The following is a 15,833-nucleotide window of genomic DNA, read 5'->3' on the forward strand; positions in this document are numbered from 1 at the left end:
GTAGGATGATACTAGACTCAATGAAGCAGGGTGGGTAGGATGATACTAGACTCAATGAAGCAGGGTGGGTAGGATGATACTAGATTCAATGAAGCAGGGTGGGTAGGATGATACTAGACTCAATGAAGCAGGGTGGGTAGGATGATACTAGACTCAATGAAGCAGGGTGGGTAGGATGATACTAGATTCAATGAAGCGGGGTGAGAAGAAAGGTGCTATTCAGGACTTTATAGTCAGCTCTCTAAAAAGAAAAATTATGTAATGCAACTTCTTTCTCATCAAATGATATTTGTCCTTAGATATCATATGTTGATAACACAGATATAGGGGCAATTACGAGAAAATGTCAGACTTTGTAATAAATCCTGATATCAGACACCGGTAAATTTTCAACTCTTTTTATCTGTATTTGACAGATCAACAGCTACATGGACTCTGAATCCCTCTAAGGATGAAACTCAAGGTTGGCGCCACATTCGGCTGCAGCAAACAGGCAAGAATGCTAGTGGACAGACCCACTACTTGTCTCTCTCAGGCTTCGAGATTTACGGCACGGTGACCGGTGTCTGTGATGATCTGGGTTAGTGTTTTGTATATTATCGGCATTCAGAACAAATCATGAACAACTTTACCAATTGAAGTTTTGAAAAAATACCCTTACCCTGTTAGATATTTGTAAAATTGCTTCTTGCCATTTCATTTTTGTCTTAAACTTAGTTTATATACACACTCCTGGTTTACCTTGGTATAAAGATTGAATAGTGAGTAATTACTTTTAATTGTGTTTGTCTACAGGCAAAGCAGCTAGGGAAGCGGAAGCTAATCTGAGGCGACAGCGGAGAATTATAAGAACACAGGTCTTAAAGCAGATGGTACCTGGAGCTCGTGTAATGCGGGGTATGGATTGGAAATGGAGAGAGCAGGACGGTAACCCTCCAGGAGACGGAACCATCACAGGAGAGCTCCATAATGGTAGGTAACTCTAGTGTAACAGACTACAGTCCTAACTCACAAGGGGACAGAACCATCACAGGAGAGCTCCATAATGGTAGGTAACTCTAGTGTAACAGACTACAGTCCTTACTCACAAGGGGACAGAACCATCACAGGAGAGCTCCATAATGGTAGGTAACTCTAGTGTAACAGACTACAGTCCTAACTCACAAGGGGACAGAACCATCACAGGAGAGCTCCATAATAGTAGGTAACTCTAGTGTAACAGACTACAGTCCTAACCCACAAGGGGACAGAACCATCACAGGAGAGCTCCATAATAGTAGGTAACTCTAGGGTAACAGACTACAGTCCTAACTCACAAGGGGACAGAACCATCACAGGAGAGCTCCATAATGGTTGGTAACTCTAGTGTAACAGACTACAGTCCTAACCCACCAGGTGACGGAACCATCACAGGAGAGCTCCATAATGGTAGGTAACTCTAGTGTAACAGACTACAGTCCTAACTCACAAGGGGACAGAACCATCACAGGAGAGCTCCATAATGGTAGGTAACTCTAGTGTAACAGACTACAGTCCTAACTCACAAGGGGACAGAACCATCACAGGAGAGCTCCATAATAGTAGGTAACTCTAGGGTAACAGACTACAGTCCTAACCCACCAGGAGACGGAACCATCACAGGAGAGCTCCATAATAGTAGGTAACTCTAGGGTAACAGACTACAGTCCTAACTCACAAGGGGACAGAACCATCACAGGAGAGCTCCATAATGGTAGGTAACTCTAGTGTAACAGACTACAGTCCTAACTCACAAGGGGACATAACCATCACAGGAGAGCTCCATAATGGTAGGTAACTCTAGTGTAACAGACTACAGTCCTAACTCACAAGGGGACAGAACCATCACAGGAGAGCTCCATAATGGTAGGTAACTCTAGTGTAACAGACTACAGTCCTAACTCACAAGGGGACAGAACCATCACAGGAGAGCTCCATAATAGTAGGTAACTCTAGGGTAACAGACTACAGTCCTAACCCACAAGGGGACAGAACCATCACAGGAGAGCTCCATAATGGTAGGTAACTCTAGGGTAACAGACTACAGTCCTAACCCACCAGGTGACTGAACCATCACAGGAGAGCTCCATAATGGTAGGTAACTCTAGTGTAACAGACTACAGTCCTAACTCACAAGGGGACAGAACCATCACAGGAGAGCTCCATAATGGTAGGTAACTCTAGTGTAACAGACTACAGTCCTAACCCACAAGGGGACAGAACCATCACAGGAGAGCTCCATAATAGTAGGTAACTCTAGGGTAACAGACTACAGTCCTAACTCACAAGGGGACAGAACCATCACAGGAGAGCTCCATAATGGTAGGTAACTCTAGTGTAACAGACTACAGTCCTAACCCACCAGGAGACGGAACCATCACAGGAGAACTCCATAATGGTAGGTAACTCTAGGGTAACAGACTACAGTCCTAACCCACCAGGTGACGGAACCATCACAGGAGAGCTCCATAATGGTAGGTAACTCTAGGGTAACAGACTACAGTCCTAACCCACAAGGGGACAGAACCATCACAGGAGAGCTCCATAATGGTAGGTAACTCTAGTGTAACAGACTACAGTCCTAACTCACAAGGGGACAGAACCATCACAGGAGAGCTCCATAATAGTAGGTAACTCTAGGGTAACAGACTACAGTCCTAACCCACCAGGAGACGGAACCATCACAGGAGAGCTCCATAATAGTAGGTAACTCTAGGGTAACAGACTACAGTCCTAACTCACAAGGGGACAGAACCATCACAGGAGAGCTCCATAATGGTAGGTAACTCTAGTGTAACAGACTACAGTCCTAACTCACAAGGGGACAGAACCATCACAGGAGAGCTCCATAATGGTAGGTAACTCTAGTGTAACAGACTACAGTCCTAACTCACAAGGGGACAGAACCATCACAGGAGAACTCCATAATGGTAAGTAATTCATGACTGTAGTCTGTCACTAGAGCCCTGAATTTACCTTGGGTAATTAAAGAAAGCGTAAAAGATAGAGTTAATATAATATATTTATGGAATATTTTGGTAAATATTTTGTGGTTATTGATCTGAGACATTCTATTCACATGACCTCTGTCCTTTAAACAGGCTGGATTGATGTGACCTGGGACTCTGGTGGATCTAATTCCTACAGAATGGGGGCTGAGGGCAAGTACGACCTGCAGCTCTCGCCCAACCATGACCCAGACAAACTGCGCCCTGTTGTCAGGACGACAGAGGCAGGGGCAGTTGGAGGAGCCAAGGTCAAGGTCACAAGCTCCTTAGTATCTGATAAAGCCAAGGTACAATACAAAAATATGGTAATATATTGTTTACTTCTAAGCATGAACATTTTCTTGGTTTGCTGCTTGATGTCATTTTGATAAAAAACATAGTATTTTTGATTCTGATCATAACTGTCCTTTTTAGCTCGCCTTTTCGAAGAATAGGGGGAGCAAATGTTGTCACCCCCGGCGTCCCATTTCACGTTAAAGTTTTTGAGCAAGTTTCTGTTTCGTCAATTGTTTAAGCTGTAGTCATCATAAGTGTTTATGATTTTATTTTCCTAATGTGTATGGATGCTGAACGTGATAATACAACCAATTTGGGGCCCTTTAGGGGGTTTTTGAGTCTGTTAATTTGTCATATTTCCATTTTAAAGTTTTTGAGCAAGTTTCTATTTTGTCAATTGTTTAAGCACAAGTTGTCATAAATATTTATGATTTTATTTTCCTAATGTGTATGGATGCTGAAGGTGATAACACAACCAATTTGGGGCCCTTTAGAAGGTTTTTGAGTCTGTTAATTTGTCATATTTCCATGTTTATATAGTAAATACTTGAACATCAACTTCTTCTGAATAGGCGAGCTTTGCTGTTCTCCAACAGCTCTTGTTTTGTTTCTTGTTTGAAAAATTTGATCAAGCATTATATTGATACAGATGTGTGACCAGTGTATCTCATTCTGTACGTTTGTTTTAGGTGAGTGTACTAACCAGCAGGAAGAGTAGTTCTACACCGAGTCTGACCGACGTGGCCGAGAACAAACCATCTGTAGCAAGTACAGAACAAGCTGCTTCAGCTGATAATCTCACAACAGCTGTCAAATCTGTAAGTAACACTCGAACAAGCTGCCTCATCCATTTTTTTATAAGTTAATTTGACTTGACCATTTTATGTCATGAAAACGTATCTGGTATTTAAAAATTATGATCAGTTAAAAAATGGGCAATGGTAATAGGATACTTTGACCATTTGCCTTTAGCCTGTGAAATGTTTAATATCGTAATTAAGTTACCCAAGATACATATATTTAGAAGAATAGTAATTAAGCTATTTAAATTGATTTGTTATTTATAGATGGCCCAGAATCTTGCTGACAGTATGGTGAATCTGGCCAGCTCTGATGCCCTTGTGTCTGTGAATGTGGACCCCGTAGATGAGGGAGTGAGTGGTAACATCCCCACTGAACCAGTTGTAGTTGTCCACAAAGGACATGAGCGAGGTAATGTGGACGCGTCTGGAGGCTATCCATCCCTGCCGGAAGTCCTGGAAACCAGTGAACAGGGATCACCAAAGGGAGCAGAGGCCATGCAAATGCCATCCACTACTGTGGGGTCTAATGTGGCCGCCAGTGTGGCAGAGGCTATAGCCAAAAAAATGGAGGCACAGACACGTAGTTCACCAACCAATCCTATGAGTGTTAGTGTGCCTAATCTGCCGTCAAGTATGGAGCAGACGGTCAGTCTTCTGGAGACCTTCGCCGCCGTTACACGCAGAAATCTGGGTACAGTTGTCATGAACAACCGCAGCAACAGCGGCAGACTTGGTCCCCAGAATTCACCAAGTATGTACAACAGTATGTATTACAATTACAAGGGACTGGACTGTATGCAGTAGGACCAAATATTTAGCTGGTTATTTTTGCAGGATGTGAAAATATTCGGCAAAATATTGAGAAATGATAGAGTCAATATATACCCTGAAAATCTGCTAAATTTAAATTTTCTTGATTAAAATCATGAAAATTTTGATTCGCATAATAACCGGACATAAGGCATTACCATATCCTGAGAGTAAATCTATCTTTGAATATTTATTAGTTAGGTTCTCTTAAAATAGAGAAATTTTTTGTTGTGTTGGAAGTTAGTAAATGGGCCCTAACAAAAGCTATTTTCCCTTCAGATGCCTTGTTGAGTACAGCCCAGAGTTACCCCAGCCTGACCACCTCAGCATCAGCTACATCCAACACACTAACTACAACACAGACCATGGCTAACGTAACGTCACTTAGCCAGGCCTTAACCCGGAGCCTCACTTCCACATCTAGTGAGAGTGATAACGAGTTCATGGAGAGCTGTCGTGCTCCGATGCTGCTCGCTGAACTTGATGATGATTGTGAGGAACTTCCCGGACCTGACGACGATGATGATGAAAATGAGGATGAGAACGAAGATGATGAAGTATATGATGACTTCTTGGTGAGTAGCAATGATATTGAATCCTGTAGGTATAAATCGAAATGTTAAGCATATTGGTGAGAATACAGAAGTTCTTGTATATAATATCATTCTTTGCAAGCAGTACATGCCTGATAAGGGTGAGAGTATTGATAATGACAGATATTAACTCCCTTTACAGGAAGAGGATGAGTTAGAAGGGCGAGGAGAGAGAAGGAAGACCTGGGATGATGAATTTGTCCTGAAACGACAGTTCTCAGCCCTTATCCCAGCATTTGACCCTCGTCCTGGACGCACCAACGTAAACCAAACTCAGGACTTTGAGATCCCTGCCCCTGGTTAGTTACAAGAAGATGTTATTGAATAAATTAACTATTTCCTTTTAAGAATTTAATTGATGAATATTTTTACTAAATCAGACATTTTACAGTTACTACAGATTAGATTATATGGGTTTATATTTTACAGCTCAATTAACATCATTTGTTATTTTCTAAAATAAATGTATGTGGAAGCATAGTGCTGGCAAGTTGGATATAAGAGTAATATTTATTTATTCTTTGCTTTATTGATTTTATCTTCTTACCTGTGTAACTATAACTTTGCTGGTTCTAACATATTTGATTTCTATTCTGACACTAACCTAACTTGTATTTTAATTTGTTTTGATAGGAACAGAGGACCAGAGTATGGCTGAGTCGACTGACCAGGTACTCCAGCCCAAACTGGCCATCTACATCAAGGCTCCAGGATTACCAGGGGTGAGTCTGATATGTCTGGCTAGGACAGGTTTACACTATAGTACCTATCATCAGTTAACTAATTTTAATCAAATATTTATAAATCTGGCTGCCCTATCAGAAAACGTTCATCAATTAAGAAAATGACTTTATTTCAATATTTTATTGTTTAATTTTTGTCTTCGTTTATTAACATACAGATGGAGGAAGGAGAGGTGTGTCTCGGCCATGAGAAAAGCTGTATATTTAAGTACATACAGAAACTACTCACTCAGGCACCTGCATCCAATAGGGCAGAGAGACTGAAGAGAATCTGGGAGCCCACATACACGTAAGTCTTAGATTGATAAACCATAGAATTTAGAGTGAATTGGCAAAATAAGTTATCGGACATTATTGATAGTAATGACATATCAGTTTTTGATATGATAATATGACATTAAAACTGATCATGAGTACATATACTAATAGGAGGCCAAACGGCCACATGCCTCCCAGGACAAGACTATTTGCATAATGTTTAATTGCAATATATTATTTTGTAAGATGTCACCAAGGGAGGTTACACTGTCTGTCAACCATACTTTCCTAATTAGAATTGATGTCTTTTAAACAATACTGTTTTATCTGGGCCGATGCAGATAATAACAGAACAGCTAGAGTACAGCTAGGCTACAGCAGACAGCATAACAGTCATATAGAGTATACTTACAAGGTATAACCCCTGTTTGGAGAGTTGCAGGATATGCTACATATAGCTAGCTGGTATATAGACCTGGAAAGGCCCAATTTTGATAAAAATTTACCGATTTCTCACTTAGTAGTTCAATCTAATTTCTCTAAATTCAATAGTGCCTCGTCTTACACAACACCTTCAATCTGGCCTTACAAATATATACTTCTCTACGACAAAGCTTAAATCCTGTCCACATGGCACAATTTGACTAAATTGCAAGGCCAGGCCTATACCTCCTCCGGACTACTTCGCAGTCCTGGGAGGTAAAATTGTAGTGTTTTCAAATGTCTGATAGGGTAATCTCTGGTTTCTCTGAATCTCTGCAATTATGATATGATAATGCCTGACTTCACAAGCGTGTTTATAACAGACAATGTTATTGTTTTATGCAGGATTGTGTACAAAGCATTGAAGGATGGAGAAAGTAAACAGGAGCTGGAGAAAATGACTGTAAGTATATTATATATATTACCAGTAGGGGAAATGTTTATTTCCGTGTCAAAATTTTAAGAAAAGTATAGTAGTTAAACAAGCCTGCAAACATATGACATTATATTGCAGGATTCTGTGTACCGCCAGATTGGAGCCCAGGCAGACAGTCAAGGCTTCCAAATCCTCAGTGAATGGGACATCCCTCGTAACAACGATCCCACAGCCTGTACCATGGATCATGTCCTTCAGCTTCTACAGCGACTGTACGCCATCGCTATGGAGCAAACTCCAAACACTCTCATGAAATGTAGGTCCCAACTGCTCTTATAAAAAGAATAATAGAAATTTCTGTCAAATGGAACTTAATGTTATGTGTAAAAAGATGGCTGTCCAATCGAACAATTAGTTGAAATCTTAAGTATATGAAATGTTGAAATTCTGATCCAAAGCATTAATGTTGTGAGTAACTTTACTCTCAAATTCAAAGGTACTAAATTCTACCAAGATATCAGCCTTGTGCATTTCAAAATTCATGAATAACATACGTATTCTTTTAGAGAAGCCTATCATCTCTATCTAAACAAATATCTTTATACAACAAAAAAAAACCTAAGTGTTGCTGATGTGTATCTGATCACCTCAGACATACTCCTTTGATTTGTTTGTTCAGATGATCAGCCACTACTGTTGAATGTGCCAGCAGAGGATTTTATCAGTAAGAAAATCACCAACAAATTAGTACAACAAACCCAGGTAAGTACAAACTGGTCACTTACATCTTACATTTGAAATATTCTATCACATATATCAGGTAAAGAACTTTAAATTCATTTAACGAAAGTTTTGCTTGTATCTGAAACAGTAACTTACTTAAATGTTGCAGTTACTGAATTTTAAGATGAAAAGTTAAAATTTGTTCAAAAAAATATTCTCATGTTGTTTTCAGGACCCCCTGGTGCTGACCAGTAATGTCTATGATAGTATTATAAATATTTTACCTGTTTCCAGGACCCCCTGGTGCTGACCAGTAATGTCTATGATAGTATTATAAATATTTTACCTGTTTCCAGGACCCCCTGGTGCTGACCAGTAATGTCTATGATAGTATTATAAATATTTTACCTGTTTCCAGGACCCCCTGGTGCTGGCCAGTAATGTCTATGATAGTATTATAAATATTTTACCTGTTTCCAGGACCCCCTGGTGCTGACCAGTAATGCCTATGATAGTATTATAAATATTTTACCTGTTTCCAGGACCCCCTGGTGCTGGACAATAATGTCTATGATAGTATTATAAATATTTTACCTGTTTCCAGGACCCCCTGGTGCTGACCAGTAATGTCTATGATAGTATTATAAATATTTTACCTGTTTCCAGGACCCCCTGGTGCTGGCCAATAATGTCTATGATAGTATTATAAATATTTTACCTGTTTCCAGGACCCCCTGGTGCTGGCCAGTAATGTCTATGATAGTATTATAAATATTTTACCTGTTTCCAGGACCCCCTGGTGCTGACCAGTAATGTCTATGATAGTATTATAAATATTTTACCTGTTTCCAGGACCCCCTGGTGCTGGCCAGTAATGTCTATGATAGTATTATAAATATTTTACCTGTTTCCAGGACCCCCTGGTGCTGACCAGTAATGCCTATGATAGTATTATAAATATTTTACCTGTTTCCAGGACCCCCTGGTGCTGACCAGTAATGTCTATGATAGTATTATAAATATTTTACCTGTTTCCAGGACCCCCTGGTGCTGACCAGTAATGTCTATGATAGTATTATAAATATTTTACCTGTTTCCAGGACCCCCTGGTGCTGACCAGTAATGTCTATGATAGTATTATAAATATTTTACCTGTTTTCAGGACCCCCTGGTGCTGGCCAATAATGCCTATGATAGTATTATAAATATTTTACCTGTTTCCAGGACCCCCTGGTGCTGGCCAGTAATGTCTATGATAGTATTATAAATATTTTACCTGTTTCCAGGACCCCCTGGTGCTGACCAGTAATGCCTATGATAGTATTATAAATATTTTACCTGTTTCCAGGACCCCCTGGTGCTGGCCAATAATGTCTATGATAGTATTATAAATATTTTACCTGTTTCCAGGACCCCCTGGTGCTGACCAGTAATGTCTATGATAGTATTATAAATATTTTACCTGTTTCCAGGACCCCCTGGTGCTGGCCAGTAATGTCTATGATAGTATTATAAATATTTTACCTGTTTCAGGACCCCTGGTGCTGGCCAGTAATGTCTATGATAGTATTATAAATATTTTACCTGTTTCCAGGACCCCCTGGTGCTGACCAGTAATGCCTATGATAGTATTATAAATATTTTACCTGTTTCCAGGACCCCCTGGTGCTGGCCAATAATGTCTATGATAGTATTATAAATATTTTACCTGTTTCCAGGACCCCCTGGTGCTGACCAGTAATGCCTATGATAGTATTATAAATATTTTACCTGTTTCCAGGACCCCCTGGTGCTGACCAGTAATGTCTATGATAGTATTATAAATATTTTACCTGTTTCCAGGACCCCCTGGTGCTGGCCAATAATGCCTATGATAGTATTATAAATATTTTACCTGTTTCCAGGACCCCCTGGTGCTGGCCAATAATGCTTATGATAGTATTATAAATAATTTTAGGTGGTACCTGTTTCCAGGACCCCCTGGTGCTGACCAGTAATGCCTATGATAGTATTATAAATATTTTACCTGTTTCCAGGACCCCCTGGTGCTGGCCAATAATGTCTATGATAGTATTATAAATATTTTACCTGTTTCCAGGACCCCCTGGTGCTGACCAGTAATGTCTATGATAGTATTATAAATATTTTACCTGTTTCCAGGACCCCCTGGTGCTGGCCAATAATGCCTATGATAGTATTATAAATATTTCACCTGTTTCCAGGACCCCCTGGTGCTGGCCAATAATGCCTATGATAGTATTATAAATATTTTACCTGTTTCCAGGACCCCCTGGTGCTGACCAGTAATGCCTATGATAGTATTATAAATATTTTACCTGTTTCCAGGACCCCCTGGTGCTGACAAGTAATGTCTATGATAGTAGTATTATAAATATTTTACCTGTTTCCAGGACCCCCTGGTGCTGGCCAGTAATGTCTATGATAGTATTATAAATATTTTACCTGTTTCCAGGACCCCCTGGTGCTGGCCAATAATGCCTATGATAGTATTATAAATATTTTACCTGTTTTCCAGGACCCCCTGGTGCTGGCCAATAATGCTTATGATAGTATTATAAATATTTTAGGTGGTACCTGTTTCCAGGACCCCCTGGTGCTGACCAGTAATGTCTATGATAGTATTATAAATATTTTACCTGTTTCCAGGACCCCCTGGTGCTGGCCAATAATGCCTATGATAGTATTATAAATATTTTACCTGTTTCCAGGACCCCCTGGTTCTGACCAGTAATGTCTATGATAGTATTATAAATATTTTACCTGTTTCCAGGACCCCCTGGTTCTGGCCAGTAATGCCTTACCTGATTGGTGTGAGAAGCTCACTAAGTACTGCCCCATGCTCTGCTCCTTTGAGACCAGACAGATCTACTTCACCTGTACCGCCTTCGGATCCTCAAGGTCAGTAAAATCTTTTAACTTTAACATTGTCAAAAATCTAAAATTATGCTTTGACCTATTATATTTGTATGATGACTATGAAACATTTGAATTAATCCTACAACTCTTCTACAGGGCCATTGTATGGCTACAGGACCGGAGGGATGCCACTCTTGAGAGAAGTCGTGGTCCGATGCCACGTCGAGACGAGGGTGGTGAGTACCGTATCGGACGTCTGAAGCACGAGCGTGTGAGAATCCCCCGCGGAGAGAGATTACTAGACTGGGCCGTACAGGTGATGAAGTACCATGCCCACAGAAAGTCAGTATTAGAGATTGAATTTGAGCTGGAGGAAGGCACAGGACTGGGTCCCAGTCTCGAGTTCTACGCCCTCATCGCCGCGGAGATGCAGAGGAAGGAGCTCGGGTTGTGGCTTTGTGATGATGACGTCCCTAACAACTTGGAGAGAGAGGTGAGTATAAGACCATAGTATATACAGCTAAAATCTTTAATCTCATCATGCAATTGATTTAGAAAATTTAGGATTCATAACAGTAATTCAGAAATAGATGCTGACTTGTTAATGGTCATGTTATCATTTGATTATGTATAATAATCACCAGCGTTCTCTGTACTCCTGTGTTTATCCTCTTATATACATTTACAGGTGGACATTGGTCATGGTGTGAAGCCCCCTGGCTACTATATCCAGAGGATTGGAGGTCTGTTCCCCGCCCCTCTGCCACAGGATAGCGCTGATATTCCACGTGTAGAGAAGCTATTCCACTTCCTTGGCACTCTACTGGCCAAGTGTATACAGGACAAACGTTTGATTGACTTACCACTTTCTCGCTCCTTCTTCAAACTCATGTGTATGGGGGAGATGGGCCACATTATCACACAACAGTATCAGGACTCTCTACACCGATCGGTGGGTAGTACGACCGAGTCGTACCACAGTGAACAGGACCTGTCCCCACGCGACACTCTGTCCTCCAGCATAGAGGATGTGGATAAGGAACTTATCCTTGATCCTCCCAAGGTCAAACGTCCAGACACACCAGCCTGGTACGAAGGAATCCTTACTGACGATGACTTTGAGCTTATCGACCCCCACCGTGCTACATTCCTCCGACAATTACGAGAGTTAGTCAATAAAAAACAGAGAATTCTAAAGGACAAAACGCTGTCTCCTGACCAGAAAAATATACTCATACAACAACTAGGCCTGCAGAATCCATCTGAACCTGGCGCCATTTATAGGATAGAGGACATTGGGTAAGTTTGGCATGAAATGTGGTCTGTCTACAGAAGGATGTATATAGAATGTGGAGTTGACCTACATATATAAACCTATTATAATTGGTTCTACTATACTAGGTGATCAGGGCACATTAGATTCAGATTAATTCATTGGATTGGTATATTAAAACATTTAGATTAAAAGTAAATAAAAATAGATATACATGTACATGTAATTTGATTTAGTGGTGTTAGCTTTAATATATGCCACCACGGTGTTCACTTTGTTTTCAGCCTGACATTCCAGTTCAACCCTTCATCCAAAGTGTATGGCTACATGTCGTATGATCTTAAGTCTAATGCTGAGGAGGTAAGATAAAACAAATCAGAAAAAATAACAAAACTTTAAAGCTTTTTTACAAATACTACTGTTTTTAAATTCTGTATATCATGTGGTTTGTGTATAAACTTTGTTTTTATGGTTGCTCTGTAACCAGAGATATATTATTTATTCTGTACATTCTAGTGACTTTTATCAATACCTACCTTCAAGAGCAGATAAATCTGTAATATGTAAAAGTGTACCACTAATATCATGCCATTTTAAATCTGTAATATGTAAAAGTGTACCACTAATATCATGCAATTTAATGCCTGTTCTACAGGAGGTGAATCTGGAGAACGTGGATGAATATGTTGATCTGGTCACTGACTTCTGTCTTAACAGTGGAATCAGACACCAACTGGATGCTTTCAAAGGTATATCTATTCTTTTCAATTTGAGAAACAGACTGATGAGTTCTTGAAGTTAACTTTGTACTCTATACTGTAAACTCCGTAGTCTGAAGTGGGTTTGATGAAGTAATTTACTGGGTATTTTCGAATGTTGCCATTTTGACCAGGATACTATGGTTTGACCATGTTCAATTTAACACTGGGATTTGATCTTTATATGGGATTTTTTCATCTTTATATTTCCATGTTTTCCAGCTGGGTTTGATGAGGTGTTCAGTATGGACAAGCTACACTCCTTTAGTCCTACAGAGCTGGCTACACTGATGTGTGGGGAACAGGCACCAGTGTGGACACGGGAGGACGTCCTCAACTACACTGAGCCCAAGCTGGGCTACACCAGGGACAGGTCAGTAGGGTTACACTATATATACACAGATTTAGGGATATTGATTAAAATTAAAAGAATAAACCGCAAATGAGATGAAGATGTCTACGAATAAAAGAGAAAAAGCAAAATGTACAAAAGTTTCTAAGATAAGGCTTAAGCACTAGAAGTTTACTAACCAAAAATGAGTCAAGCGAGAGTAAAAGAATGAGGAGATGGTGATATATGGAATGTTTTGTACACACTTTATAATTGAAATTGATATTTGTTTATTCCAGCCCTGGGTTCCAACGCTTTGTCAATGTTATGACTAGTCTGAATGCTGATGAGAGGAAGGCGTTCCTACAATTTACAACCGGATGTTCTTCCTTACCACCAGGTGGTTTTGCTAATCTCCACCCTCGCCTGACTGTCGTTAGGAAAGTGGATGGAAGTGACTCAAGCTATCCGTCAGTCAACACGTGTGTTCACTATCTCAAATTACCAGAGTACTCTTCGGAGGATATCCTACGCCAGAAACTCCTAGACGCCACCAGTGAAAAGGGGTTCCATCTGAACTGATGAGGTTGTCGTTAGCTATGTCTAAGAAGTTTACATTCAGAATGGAAACTCCTGGTGAAGATGTGGTTGTGTGATAAAACCAGAATCTTCAACCACCTACTGAACTTGCCCTATAGTTGGTGTGGACAGATGTTTGACTATCATGCCAGTCATCACGGATGACTTAGCTCAGTATTTACAGCTTTCATTTCCCAAGCTTACACTTTAGTATCTAATACTTGAATTATGAATGACCTTTATTGGTAACAAGTTTTGATATTCGATGACGCTAGGGTTTTAAGCAAGGTCTATTGAAGAGTACAAGGTTGATTTTCAACTCTGATCACTAAGTTGGTGTGAATGCGTGAAATACGTTTTGGCTGTAAAGGCTCACATTAAAGAAGTCTGAATCATATGCGATGAGTATCATATACTGGATTAGAATGTGTGATCTTTGAGAACAATGAAACCACATGTGAATTATAGACAGTCACATTAAGGAAATTAGGGAAACTTGTATATCCCTCATCACATTATCATTTAATTCTCAACATTAATGCTTGGGTTACTTTTGGTAAGCTTTAAATAATGTGTGGTTTGATAACTCAGTTTCTTTAATTTAATACCAGTATTTTCAAGGAGACATTTTTTGCCTAAATTCACTATGAATGTTTGAGAGGGAGTTGTCTGTATGAGTGTGTTAGGTTGGGTGTAACACTGTATGTACATTTGTATGTGATAGTAAGGTCTTTATGTCACTTGTCAGGGATGTAAAATTTGTTTTAAATCATGTTCAAGTTATTCTCTTGAAAATTCTAGCACTGCACACAATGTACCGAGTATAATTTTCCTGAGTGGAAACTTTTGTGATATATGAGGAATTGATGATTACATTAACAGGTCGATATGTAAGGGAGATAATACCTAGGAATGTAAGGGAGATAATACAGAGGATTTTAATTATAAATCATGAAACAAATAGATGAATCACTGTGAATTAAATCCAGCTGTGGTATAGAGGAGATGTTAGGACATTGTGTCTGTTGTGTAGCTGAGAAGACATATTTATCCAAGTGCTTGACATATTCTCTGTAACTGTTTGTGTTACACCTGGATTATATAAACAAATTATCGTTGTTTGTTGTTAAAAGATTTTAATACTTTTAACTTTTTTTGTATTGTTCCAGTGAATTGGAAGCCTATTTATTGTTTTGAGTAATTCTATCACATGCTTTTGAAACAACCAAGAGTTGTCATACGTTCAAAAGAGATGTAATGAAATCAATGTGATACACTTGTTTTGGTAGAAGTTTGTATTAAATGCCTGTGCAATCACAATAACTACAACTCTTTGTTGTTTGTGTTCTTTGTAAAACGATACACATGTACAGCAATATTTTGTCAATCTTGGTCGGCCAGTGTTGATTTTTGCGAATCAACCAAAGGTGTTTGAAACTCCAAGATAAGATAAGATACTCCAAAACTCAGTTCTAATGTCTCCTTCACAATTGAAATTCACGATATGGAGTGTTTTTGCAACCGTGTCAATATTCGACTATACAAAAAAACCCCATGTGCTGCAGGATTTGACCATGAGAATAGAACATAGATGCAGTGAAATTTAGGGATGCTGAATGGCACAGATTAAAACTTGCATTTAGATTTGTCAAAATCTATCGGTCTGATACTCGCCAAACTTTGAATACTAAATCACTTAAGTGACCTACAAGATGTATTTGTGAATTAAAAAATAACTTATAAGGAAAATAACTCTTCGGAAACTGGAATTTTTACGGAACTAATATTCATACTCTTCTTTCACATTGCTCTTAACAACTATCTGTCGGGTTTAATCAGATCGCTAAATATTTAATCTGATGAAAAACAAAAACTTTCTACACAATTTATAAACATTTTATTATGTCATGACAGTATTGATTGT

The 15,833-nt window shown here is 39.4% G+C and overlaps 1 protein-coding gene across 7 annotated transcripts in view; it reads left to right on the forward strand.

Moving 5' to 3' along the window:
• Window positions 1-15,238, forward strand: part of LOC138319240 (E3 ubiquitin-protein ligase HECTD1-like) — a 76,986-nt gene extending 61,748 nt beyond the window's left edge. For 3 of the 7 annotated variants that reach the window (XM_069262243.1, XM_069262245.1, XM_069262246.1), the window contains exons 24-42: window positions 417-580; window positions 796-972; window positions 3,120-3,331; window positions 3,992-4,120; window positions 4,370-4,868; window positions 5,195-5,490; window positions 5,651-5,807; window positions 6,142-6,230; window positions 6,410-6,540; window positions 7,338-7,395; window positions 7,507-7,684; window positions 8,048-8,130; window positions 10,883-11,010; window positions 11,125-11,461; window positions 11,657-12,267; window positions 12,526-12,601; window positions 12,897-12,990; window positions 13,222-13,372; window positions 13,630-15,238. In XM_069262243.1, the coding sequence (XP_069118344.1) occupies window positions 417-580; window positions 796-972; window positions 3,120-3,331; window positions 3,992-4,120; window positions 4,370-4,868; window positions 5,195-5,490; window positions 5,651-5,807; window positions 6,142-6,230; window positions 6,410-6,540; window positions 7,338-7,395; window positions 7,507-7,684; window positions 8,048-8,130; window positions 10,883-11,010; window positions 11,125-11,461; window positions 11,657-12,267; window positions 12,526-12,601; window positions 12,897-12,990; window positions 13,222-13,372; window positions 13,630-13,912 (3,853 nt within the window). In that variant the 3' untranslated portion in view covers window positions 13,913-15,238. The remainder of the gene's footprint in view (window positions 1-416; window positions 581-795; window positions 973-3,119; window positions 3,332-3,991; window positions 4,121-4,369; window positions 4,869-5,194; window positions 5,491-5,650; window positions 5,808-6,141; window positions 6,231-6,409; window positions 6,541-7,337; window positions 7,396-7,506; window positions 7,685-8,047; window positions 8,131-10,882; window positions 11,011-11,124; window positions 11,462-11,656; window positions 12,268-12,525; window positions 12,602-12,896; window positions 12,991-13,221; window positions 13,373-13,629) is intronic. The other 4 variants (XM_069262249.1, XM_069262250.1, XM_069262247.1 and 1 more) reach the window with 3 other exon arrangements.
• The last annotated feature ends 595 nt before the right edge of the window (window positions 15,239-15,833 follow it).

The sequence above is a fragment of the Argopecten irradians genome, chromosome 3, assembly GCF_041381155.1.
Source record: "Argopecten irradians isolate NY chromosome 3, Ai_NY, whole genome shotgun sequence".
Classification (NCBI taxonomy): Eukaryota; Metazoa; Mollusca; class Bivalvia; order Pectinida; family Pectinidae; genus Argopecten; species Argopecten irradians.